Below are 11,104 nucleotides of genomic sequence, written 5' to 3' on the forward strand. Positions count from 1 at the left end.
CAGCTTCCACTTGCCCATACCAAACCCCCATTTTCCCTCCACCCCTCACCAGCAGTCTGTGGATAAGGAATGCACAGGCTAAGTGAGACAAGAAACCTATTTTCTCCAAGGGGTGTTTGTGTGATTCCAATCACACAGCAATCCACTTGTGCACAGGAGTGAGGGGGAGGTGCTCTGTCCACTTGCTCCCCATTTCCCCAAGCGGCAGGATGTTCAGGGGCAGTGTGCAGGACTTGTAAGGGAGAATAAAGAGGCAGAACAAGGTCAGTTTCCTAAGACACAAACTGAGAGGAGGAGGGCAGACAGCAGGGCTCGAGAGCAGCAGCGCCAGGCCTCCAGCAGCAGCTCCCAAAGCCGCCTTCTTGCCCACTGGCTGGAGAAATTCAACCTGTCCTCCACTTGCTGGCCATTTCCAGGCTGCCACATGGTCTCTTACAAAAAATGGTTGGCAACCTTCAGTCTCAAAAGACTATGGTATAAGCCTACAGCACCCAGTATTCCCATCCAAGTACTAACCAAGCCTGACCCTGCTTGGCTTCCAAGATCAGACAAGATTGGGCATGTGCAGGGTAACAGTTGCTGTCTCTTACAGTTCCCACCCAAAAGGGACACCCCTGTTCCCCAGCACCCATCAGTCAGCACTCTCCAGCTGCACAGATGCCCAGCACGGCAGTCACCTGCTTTAGCTTGCGCCCTCTCAATGTGGCAGCATTGTCATAGCACACGATGATTGCTGCACTCGTTCCTTGACTTAAACCACAGGCTTGGCTCAGTGCCCAGAAGCACCTCCTCACCCCATCCAAGCCTCTTCCTCACCTCCCTGCACTCTGCTCCTTTGCTTTCCTTTGCTGCCCGCAATGAGAAAGTGAAAACGAGAGCAGGGAATTTCGGTGATAAATAGGAGAGGCAAGAGGTGGCTGTAGCCACTGTGCCTGTGGCTCTGGGCTGGGCTGCTCAGGCAGCTTCCTCTCTCCTGTGCGCCATCCTTGGGTTCCACAGCTGTCCAGCGCCAGGCATGGCATGTGGCATGCAGCTCCTCTGCCTTGTGGCTCTCTTCTTCTGGGGCATCCTGCAGGGTAAGATGCTACCTTCTTCCACGTCGTCATTGTCCCCATAGCAGCATTTAACACCCACAGGCCCCAGAGCCTGTTCCTCAACCCACAGGAAACCCACAGGCTTGTGGAGCAGGTCGAAGGCATGCAGGCCGGCCCACCATGAAGTGTTCCTTGCCTGGCCCCAGGTGCTGAGGACAGAGAAGGCACTACTGACCTCATCCAGGCTGATCATCCAGAGCAGGGTCCCCCCTCTCCGTGCCATTAATCCTGGAAGATCCCGGGCTTGTGAGGGCTGAACCTCTTCCCTCGGAGTGCTGCCTTCCTCCGGGTCAGCGTGGGAGAAGACCCTCAATTTGGGCAGAGGTTAAGGCTCCTCCTTGACAAACCAGAGGTCTTGGGTACAGATGCTGGTCCTTTTTGGGACAATGCAAAAGGGGGTATTTGGGCTGCTGAGTTGACCTTGGAGCCCCCACTTCCCCCTCCCATTACTTGATGATGAGCTCAGAAAACTGAGCTTCATCACTGCATGGCTTTCCTTCCTTCAGGCGCAGCCAATGCAGGACAAGTCCTGGTGGCACCAGGTTGTTCCTTATGGCTTGAAAGCATTAAGCGAGGAGGCTGAAATCATTAAGATTCTGCTCTGTGGTTCTGCTTCTCGCTTGCCAAGTGCTTGATCTCTTTGCAACTCAGACTGAGCGAAGGTGACCCTGGTGGCTTATTTCTGATGAAGCTGAAGTCTTGCAAGGCGATTCAGCTTTGATGCAGAGTAGCTGAAGGTGCTGTGAGTGTCAGTTTACACTGTGGGGGCCTTGCTTTCTTAGCAAGCTCACTTCTTAGAAGGCTCACCTGAATTGCCAACAGCAGCTGCATGAATCTGACCAGCCCAAAGACAAAGGGAGGGATTTGCCTTGAACTGAGTGTCCCCAAGCCACAGGCGTGTTGTTGGATGCGGTTGGGAACATCAGGCTTGCTAAGTAGCATGTCCAGGTGCTCTTCCTTCTTCTGCCTTCTCTGTTGGACTGCACAGCCCCCACCCCCACCCCAACACCCTTGAAGAGAAATCTGGCGTCTTTGAATGGCACAGACAACCGTTTGGAACAAGTCCTTAGCCAGAAGCCTGCCTTCCCCACCACCCCACACCCTTCATGACTCTAGCTGTCCTTGTCGTTCCAAGATGCATGCATGACTGGTCCCAGAGTAGACCGCATCTCTGTGCATACCACTGCACTGGGAGACTGCTTGGGAAGGCCTGGGTGTGATGTGGCCCTGCTGCCACCTTGGCATTCCACATTGCTAGGCAGGACAGGGGCCGGGGGAGCCCCGAGTCTCTCCTCTCCGAGCATGACATTCTTTTTCAGTGTCTGGCCACTACCAGATCATGGACTGCTGCCTGCGGACCAGCCCGGCGCTCATCCCGGCCAGATTCGTCCGTGATTACCAGGAACAGCAGATTCAGGAAGGCTGCCCTGTCCAGGCTGTGGTGTAGGTCATGTTTTCTCTTTTGACCCTCTGGAGTGGGCGCATGTGGTTTTCTAGAAACGTGAGCAGATCTGCACACAGGCTGCTCTGGGCCTCTCCAGAGATAGTGCTGGATGGTCCTGACTGAAGGGGAGGGAGAGAGTGGGGGAAGCACTGCAAGGCTTCAGTGGAACGGTTTTAGCCACGGACCACTGAACAGGAGTGTGAGGAAGGAGGACAGGGGAGCCGAGGGAGGGCTGAGGACTGTTGAATGGGTGTCTGCCTGCAGTCAGGCACTTACAGATGTTTTGTTCCAAGGAGCAAATAAAAGGCACTGGAGGAAGGAGGGGCCTCTGCTGGAAGGTGTCCCAGAGATCTGTCTGAACAACTCTTCAGACCGCACAGGGAGATTAAGGCCTGCTTATGGAGCAGGAACTTGAGCGTGAGGCAGAGCTTTCCAGGGCAGGGCAGGACACGGGCCAGGGATGTGCCAGCTGCTTGTGGGCTTTTCTGGACCAAAGCTTCGTGGAGATGGGTTGGTGCAGGGACACCTTTCAGAAAATGTGTTTCATTTCAGGGTCCAGGCATGGAAAGGAAGGGCAAAAACTGGCACAGTGTAGGACGTGTGTGGGCACGACTTTGAGGGAGGCAGGCTATGTAGCCCTTCCCACCAAATATTAGGGGGCAAAGAGATCTCTCTGTCCTCCATTCCACATGCACCTGAGGATCATCATGCCCTCCCCCCCTTTAGGACTCCCCCAGCATTTTGTACACACAGGTCAGTTCCCTCCCTCCCTCCCTCCCTCCCTGAGCCTGGGGAAAAGGGGACTGGCCTGGCTTTCAGCGTAACCAGAGGAGGGGCAGTGGTGGTGAGAGACTCCTGCAGTGGGACGGGTCCTGCTTCACTCCAGAGGGTCCATTGTGGAGCAGATTCCTCTCCTGCTCATGGCATAATTTAGGACTGCACAGACTGTGCCCTGGGCAGGGCCAGATGCGGAGTCGCAGAGAGATTCACACAAGAGTCCTTCTTGCTGGTCCCTCTGTCTGCAGGTTGGACTCAAAGGCATGAACACAGCAGCAATCCCTACCTGGTTGCTGGCTGCCAAGGGTACCCTTGGCATCCCTGGCCCCCTTAATAGCCCCTGCCTGGAAGTGCCATGATGGGAGCTGGGGCAAGCTCCTGGCCTCTTGGAAAGGCAGCCCAGCAGAGGCGCAGCTGAGTGGCTCTCATCAGTAGCTGGGAGGTGGAGTCTTCTGGTCTCAGCTTCTTGGCACCTGTGCAAGTGTGTCACCTGCACCCCGTGTTCCTCAGTCCTTGCTACAAAGTGGCTGTGTCCCTTTAGCTCCAGTTACTTATTTTGTGGAACAGAGCTCCAGGCAGGCAGCAGAGTGTGACAGAGGCCCCTGGGGGTCGGTTCTTGTGTGACTGTTTCGCTCCAGGAGTCACTTGGCTGTGGAAACAGCCTGACCCTCCAGGAGCACGACACGTCTCCCTCTCTGCCGGATTGGACTTGCCACAGACTGAGGAACTGCAGCCACAAGAGGAGGCAAGGCTTAGCCTACGGAATTTTCAGGGGTCAGACTCCCTTCTCTTGGCACAGCAGGCAAGGGGAGCCAAGGGCTGAGCAAAGGGGACGTAGGCTGCATGTGTGTGTGTCAGGGGGAGGACAGCCATGTGCCCCACACTCCCCCTTTGGATGCTTCCTGCTGAACAGCACACGGAGAGACAGCAGCCAGCCAGCTGCATAGCAAAGATAGCAAAGCAGGCTTGGAGGAGCCTTTGAGCACTGGCCCTCACATCCCAGTTTCACCCAAAGATCCACATTTTTCAGCAGAGGGGCTGATCAGGACCAGGCAGCAAAGAGAATCGTTCCAAAATGGCAGGACGGCAACTCAATTCCCCCCTCTCTGTTTCTGCTTGTTTTCAGTTTCATCACCCTGAGAGGGAAACATCTTTGTGCCCCTCCCTTTGCCAGGTGGGTGAAACACCTGAAGCAGTGCCTGGACCGGCGGCACCGTCGCAAGGTGAGGATGAAGGGCCACCAGCCCATCCAGACACCTTGGCCTCCACCTCCCCTTGGCCCTGAGGCGGGCAAATGCCAGGAGTTGGCATGGCTTGGCCAGGAGTTCCCTTGCAGAATGCAGTCTACGGTAACTCCTTGCAGGAGCAGAGAGCCCGAGGGCAGAAGAGTTAGAAATGGGGAGGGCTCCCAAGAGGTTGCCCTCACCCTGCCCAGGCCTTCCAGATGCAGGCACTGCGCATCATTCCAACTGCAGCAGAGCCTTGGAGAGGAGCATCTGCTCAGTGGCAGAGCTCAGGCTTGCCTAACTGGCACCTGCAGGTTCACAGAACGTGGGAAGAAGGGGCTGGGTCGGTCCTCTCTCCTCCCGAGGAATCGCAACCACTACCAGTCACAGTAGATGGTTGTGGCGCAGCTACCCGTGACCACCTCCATCCAGTTACATAAGAACATAAGAACAGCCCCACTGGAACAGGCCATAGGCCCATCTAGTCCAGCTTCCTGTATCTCACTGCGGCCCACCAAATGCCCCAGGGAGCACGCCAGATAGCAAGAGACCTGCAAGGCTTCCTGGGAATTGTAGTTTAAGAACATAAGAACAGCCCCACTGGATCAGGCCACAGGCCCATCTAGTCCAGCTTCCTGTATCTCACAGAGGCCCACCAAATGCCCCAGGGAGCACACCAGACAACAAGAAGAACTGCAAGGCCTCCTGGGAATTGTAGTTTAAGAACATAAGAACAGCCCCACTGGATCAGGCCATAGGCCCATCTAGTCCAGCTTCCTGTATCTCACAGCGGCCCACCAAATGCCCCAGGGAGCACACCAGATCACAAGAGACCTCATCCTGGTGCCCTCCCTTGCATCTGGCATTCTGACATAACCCATTTCTAAAATCAGCAGGTTGCGCATACACATCATGGCTTGTACCCCATAATGGATTTTTCCTCCAGAAACTCGTCCAATCCCCTTTTAAAGGCTTCTAGGCTAGACGCGCTGAGTAAAGAAATATTTTCTTTTGTCTGTCCTAACCCGCCCAACACTCAGTTTTAGTGGATGTCCCCTGGTTCTGGTATTATGTGAGAGTGTAAAGAGCATCTCCCTATCCACTCTGTCCATCCCCTGCATAATTTTGTATGTCTCAATCATGTCCCCCCTCAAGCGTCTCTTTTCTAGGCTGAAGAGGCCCAAACGCCGTAGCCTTTCCTCATAAGGAAGGTGCCCCAGCCCCATAATCATCTTAGTCGCTCTCTTTTGCACCTTTTCCATTCCCACTATGTCTTTTTTGAGATGCGGCGACCAGAACTGGACACAATACTCCAGGTGTGGCCTTACCATCGATTTCTACAACGGCATTATAATACTAACCGTTTTGTTCTCAATACCCTTCCTAATGATCCCAAGCATAGAATTGGCCTTCTTCACTGCCGCCGCACATTGGGTCGACACTTTCATCGACCTGTCCACCACCACCCCAAGATCTCTCTCCTGATCTGTCACAGACAGCTCAGAACCCATCAGCCTATATCTAAAGTTTTGATTTTTTGCCCAATGTGCATGACTTTACACTTACTGACATTGAAGCGCATCTGCCATTTTGCTGCCCATTCTGCCAGTCTGGAGAGATCCTTCTGGAGCTCCTCACAATCACTTCTGGTCTTTACCACTCGGAAAAGTTTGGTGTCGTCTGCAAACTTAGCCACTTCACTGCTCAACCCTGTCTCCAGGTCATTTATGAAGAGGTTGAAAAGCACCGGTCCCAGGACAGATCCTTGGGGCACACCGCTTTTCACCTCTCTCCATTGTGAAAATTGCCCATTGACACCCACTCTCTGCTTCCTGGCCTCCAACCAGTTCTCAATCCACGAGAGGACCTGTCCTCTAATTCCCTGACTGTGGAGTTTTTTCAGTAGCCTTTGGTGAGGGACCGTGTCAAACGCCTTCTGAAAGTCCAGATATATAATGTCCACGGGTTCTCCCGCATCCACATGCCTGTTGACCTTTTCAAAGAATTCTATAAGTTGCAGGAGGAGGGCGCAGCCTTGGGGGAGCGGCAGATGCAAAACTGACCTCGGCTCCCCAAGAGGCCGGCTGAGGCTGCTTCCCTGTTTTCTCATTCCCACAGACGTCCTTCAGAGGCACTTCAGGCAGTCGCTCAAGAATGAGCAATGACGGTGGCTAGCTGGAGAGGGCCACTTTCAAGGCAGGAGTTGGGCTCTACCACTCCCCAGGTTTCCAGTTAGGAGCCGACAGTGGCTGCAGGTTGAAAGGCTCCAGGGTTGTGACTGTGACCTGCAGGATGGCTAATGCCTTGTTCTTGCCTTTTCCAATCTCTTAGAGACCATCTGGGACTTTCACCTAGACCAGTGGTGGGCCAGCCTGCCTCCTGGAGGAGAGACATCTGCTAACCAGTTCTGCATGACCTGTGCACCCCCTTGGAAGAGCAGTCGCTGGTCTTTGCCCCTGGAACCTTGAAGACAACACTCTGTACCTGCTGCAGTTTGCAGATGCCCATGTCCGGCTGGCTGCTCTCGCTCTCCGGGGCAGCCAACCTGCTAGAAAAGTGTCCAAACCTCTCACTCATCTTCGTAGCGTGCGGAAGGGAAGAGAAGGTAGCTTACGCCTCTCTGATCGCCTGCTTGGGTTGTTTCTGATTCTCATTTAATTGCCTCTTTCCTGTAGTTGTGCTGTTGTGCATTGGGTAGGTGAGGGCTGGGGAGGAAGTCAAGCCATCAGGCCATGAAGGAGGGGGAGGTAGATGTGGCCAGCAGGAAGACAACAACCATCCGTCCATCAGCCTCTCCCAGCTCTCTAGCAAGCCCAGAACCTCCCCCACTGTGCAAAAGTGACCACCGTTTGTCTCCCCAGCCCCTTTAGAAACAGTGTGGTGTGGTGGTTAGAACATTGCTCTTGGCAGATGGAGGAGACCTGGGCTTAAATTCCCCGCTTTTCCTGGAAGCTTCTTGGGCCAGCTGCTCTCTCAGCCTGTCTTCCTCGCAGGGCTTTTGTGAGGGTCACGGAAGGTGAACCGCATCCATGCTCAAGGGAGGAGGGGTGGCTGGAGACCAATGTGAATAATAGCCATACTTTGAAATTTGCTAGTGGGAAAAAGGAGAAATTATCTTTTTTCATAAGATGGAAGGTCCCTAAATTGTCACTTCCTCCTGACTTCTTGAAGTATGAGCTGGGATTTCCTGAAAGGATTACGTGGGGGACACGCTCTAGACTTCCTGCTTGGAGGAAAAAATGGCTTGTGAAGGGAAGGGGCATTTGAAGCTGACCTGGACTGAATCCTGCCTGCTGACCCCTCCAGCCACCGCTGGTCAGTGCAGGGAGGGAGGAGGCAGCTCTCCAGCTCTCAGGGAGAAACAGCAGCTCAGCTGTGTATGTTTTTAGGTAGGATGCTTGATTTGACTTCATGTTTTATGCATTACAAGCCCAAAACTAGGATTAGGCGATTAATGTCCAAACCCCACCCCCACCAGTTCCTGCCATGGGTCCCAGCTGCTGGAGCACGTGCTGCATACTGTGGGGGGAGGGGGAGAGACTAGACAGCCCAAGAGAGGTCACTCCAAATGTTTTTTGCTTACCTCCCTGTAGGCTGCTTCCTGTCAATGGGTCTCCTCAGACCTATGCCAGCCAGATGACTGGTGCAAGTCCTAGGAATCTCAGGGCAATGGCATAGCCAGAGGGGGTGCAAAGCACTAAGTTTTTCAGGGAGCCTCACAGCAGCATGCCAGTGGCCCCTCCCCCTCCCCTTCAGAGCCATTCCAGGCAGTGGGAGCAAATCAGTCATATGTCTGGCTCCAAATGGGAGGGGCTACTTGCATGCTGCAGTGAGGCTCCCTGCAAAACTTAGTGCTTTGCACCCCCTCCAGCTATGCCACTGCCTTGGGGGGAGGGTCTGGGCTGGGAAGGGGAGCACTGCTGCCACTGAGATCCTCCCCTGCCCACCATCTCCTGCTCTGGTTTGGCCTGCCCCCTGCCCTGCTCCTCCACCATCTGCCCCCACTGCCACCTTGCCTGCTCTAGCAGGGTGTCCGGGAGCCCTGGTGCACGCATGCAGCCTCTGGCTGTTTGAGCCAGCCGCTCTGTAGCGCATGACAGTGGCGCAGTGCTTGCAACATTGCGCAGGCACTTATGGTGGCAGACCCAGAAATCTGCCACCGTCTATGCCCCACAGGATTGGACTGCCCAGGATCTAAGCTGAAAGAAAAAGAGAAACAGAAAAACCAAAGGAAGGCAACATGCAGGGAAGATTTTATTTAAACAAAATCGCAAGACCTCCTTATACAATTATAGCAAATTGATATATCCAGAGTTTGGAGGGGGAGGAGATGCTCCTAAGCAGTGGGGGATGTGCACTCCCCCCCCAATCCCCTCCAATGTTTAAGGCCTGTGAGTTTAATGTTTAATTGTTTTAAATTATGTGAGCTGCCGGAAGGCTTGTGGAGTAGAAAGACTGGTGTGAGTGTTTTTGTGTGCACATTCTTAAAAATAAAACAGTCCAGCCCAGTTACCTGAGACTCCCCTTTTAAATGGATGAAGGAAAAAGGTGTGTGTGTGTGGGGGGGGGGGGTCCTTCTGCATGCCAAGGGGGGGGGGGGTTCTGTCCCTTCCCAACAGTATTTCCAGGTGCTCTGGAGGGTTACCAGATTGGGTGAGCACTCCAGTGGCTTAACATCATGGGTGGGTGGGTGGGGAATATTGGGGGCAGCTGTGTGTGCCAATATCCTAACCCCGTCTGCCTCCCTGTCCACTGCTGTTGCATGCCTTGGACTTACACCTGTGTTGATCCAAGGAGCCCCATGGCTGTGGTGGAGGCTTTTCTCCAGGGGAAGTGAACAAAAGTTCACCTACTCCAAAGAGAGCTTTCCAACTTCCTCACTTCCTGCGGATGCAGCAGGGGTTCCGTTGGCACAGCCACATTGGCAGGTGGGGATTTCAGCAGGATTGGGATGTAGGACTCTGTGAAGGAGGGGCAGTTCACCTAATGGTGGAGCAAGGGTGAGGAGGCCACTCAGGGTCAGATTGAGGTGAACTTGCCTGAGTCCAGTGCAGACAGACATGGGGAGGAAGGAGCATCAGGACCAGGGACTTCCCCCACCCTCAGAAGGGCACAACGTTTATAACCGCAGAACAGGAACATCAAAGCAGAATTGGAATGAAATGGCTTCTTACCAGCACTCCTCAAACTTCTCCTTTAGGATTCTTCATGTCAAACATTCTCCAGTCTTTTCTGACTGCTTGAATATTCCCTGAATGTTCTCCAGATTGCACTGTACTGGACACCTGAACACGATGCTGGTTTTCCATATTTGGTGTCTGACCATTCCTGCTTTGATCTTGCTTGATCGGTGACATGAAGTGGTGCATCAAAATGCAACTATGTTTTCAGATCTATTATTTGAAGATTTCACATTCAAAGACAATGAATGACAAAGTCAACAAATGTGGAATATTTGCAAATTTTTGTTTCACTATGAAATAACTGGCAAACATAAATGCAAAATGAAAAGGGCCCCAACCCAGGAAGGCTCGCAGTCTTTTCTGTATCCTTGTGGTTCTGCTGACTCAACCAGGAGTGTCACAAGCCTCCTGGATTCAAATCACCCCCACTCTCAGTGCCCAGTGAGGGCTGGGGGGCTTGCGCTAGTCCTTCACGTCTTTGCTCAGAAATCCCAGCTGTGGCCATCCTGTGTTCCTTCCTTTGCTTCCTTCCCTCAGTCAATTTTTTTTTTAAAAAAAAAGGTTACCTGAAGTTATGTGGGTAAATTTGAAACGTTTATGTCAGCACAACTCTGTACATGAGAAAATGCTGCGGTAGGTGGCTCACAGTTCCAATGTTGGTGAGAATCTGTTAGGAAGTGTCCTCAGGGTGGTCCCACCTCCACGGCTCCTTGCCTGTCTTTTTCAAAACAATTGCAGGCGTGAGCTGCTGTGAGCCGTCCTGGAGCAGGAATCCCAACTAGTCTCACTCAACGAATGTCAACAGAAGCTTTAACAGGTGAAACAGACTGTGGTTAATAAACATTTGTGCCAAAATAAATACATTAATTCAGCTGGGACCAGTTGATCTGAATGGTGTCTGCGAGGAAACCTGCTTCGTTTCACTGATAATAAAAATTCTGCACACCAGTAAGTTTGTTCTCCTTCCTCCTAGAAGGTCAGCGGCCCATTTTCATTGTGTTCCCACAATGGGGGATCCAGGGCAGAATTTGGACGGCAAATTTTCTTTTCGAGAAGGAATTGTTGGAGATGTGTGATGTTGTGGAAAATCAGGCTGTGCACAGGGCTCAAGGGGAGTTGTGGGGGGGAGGGGGCTGCAAGAAGAAAAAAGGAACAGCTTGAAAGCAGGTCAAAGAAAGCCTCTTAAGCCCACTCTTCTAAGGCAGGAGAGCCAAGCATAAGGCCCAGGGGCCAGACATGGCCTGTGCAAGCTCTCAGCTGCCAAGCAATGCTGTGGTTTCACTGCTGAAGGGGCAGCCCACATGAAATTGGCTCTCCCATATCTTGAAATATGATCAAGATGTGCATATTTTCTCTTCTGTCATTTGCCGCTAATGAGTT

General features: G+C 53.0%; 1 protein-coding gene across 1 annotated transcript; it reads left to right on the forward strand.

Moving 5' to 3' along the window:
- The first annotated feature begins 1,015 nt into the window (after window positions 1–1,015).
- Window positions 1,016–7,188, forward strand: LOC136641657 (C-C motif chemokine 19-like). The gene is made up of 4 exons (XM_066617638.1): window positions 1,016–1,076; window positions 2,414–2,537; window positions 4,442–4,664; window positions 7,042–7,188. Exons 1-4 carry the CDS (start codon window positions 1,016–1,018, stop codon window positions 7,186–7,188), a joined length of 555 nt encoding a protein of 184 aa, XP_066473735.1.
- Window positions 7,189–11,104: the final 3,916 nt, after the last annotated feature.

This window comes from Tiliqua scincoides, chromosome 2, assembly GCF_035046505.1.
Source record: "Tiliqua scincoides isolate rTilSci1 chromosome 2, rTilSci1.hap2, whole genome shotgun sequence".
Classification (NCBI taxonomy): domain Eukaryota; kingdom Metazoa; phylum Chordata; class Lepidosauria; order Squamata; family Scincidae; genus Tiliqua; species Tiliqua scincoides.

Coding starts and splice junctions, on each gene's coding strand:
- LOC136641657 (XM_066617638.1), top strand. CDS start 1,016: ATGGCATGTGGCATGCAGCTCCTCTGCCTTGTGGCTCTCTTCTTCTGG. Junction 1,077..2,413: donor CTTCTGGGGCATCCTGCAGG/GTAAGATGCTAC, acceptor ATTCTTTTTCAG/TGTCTGGCCACTACCAGATC. Junction 4,665..7,041: donor CTTGCAGAATGCAGTCTACG/GTAACTCCTTGC, acceptor TGCAGTTTGCAG/ATGCCCATGTCCGGCTGGCT.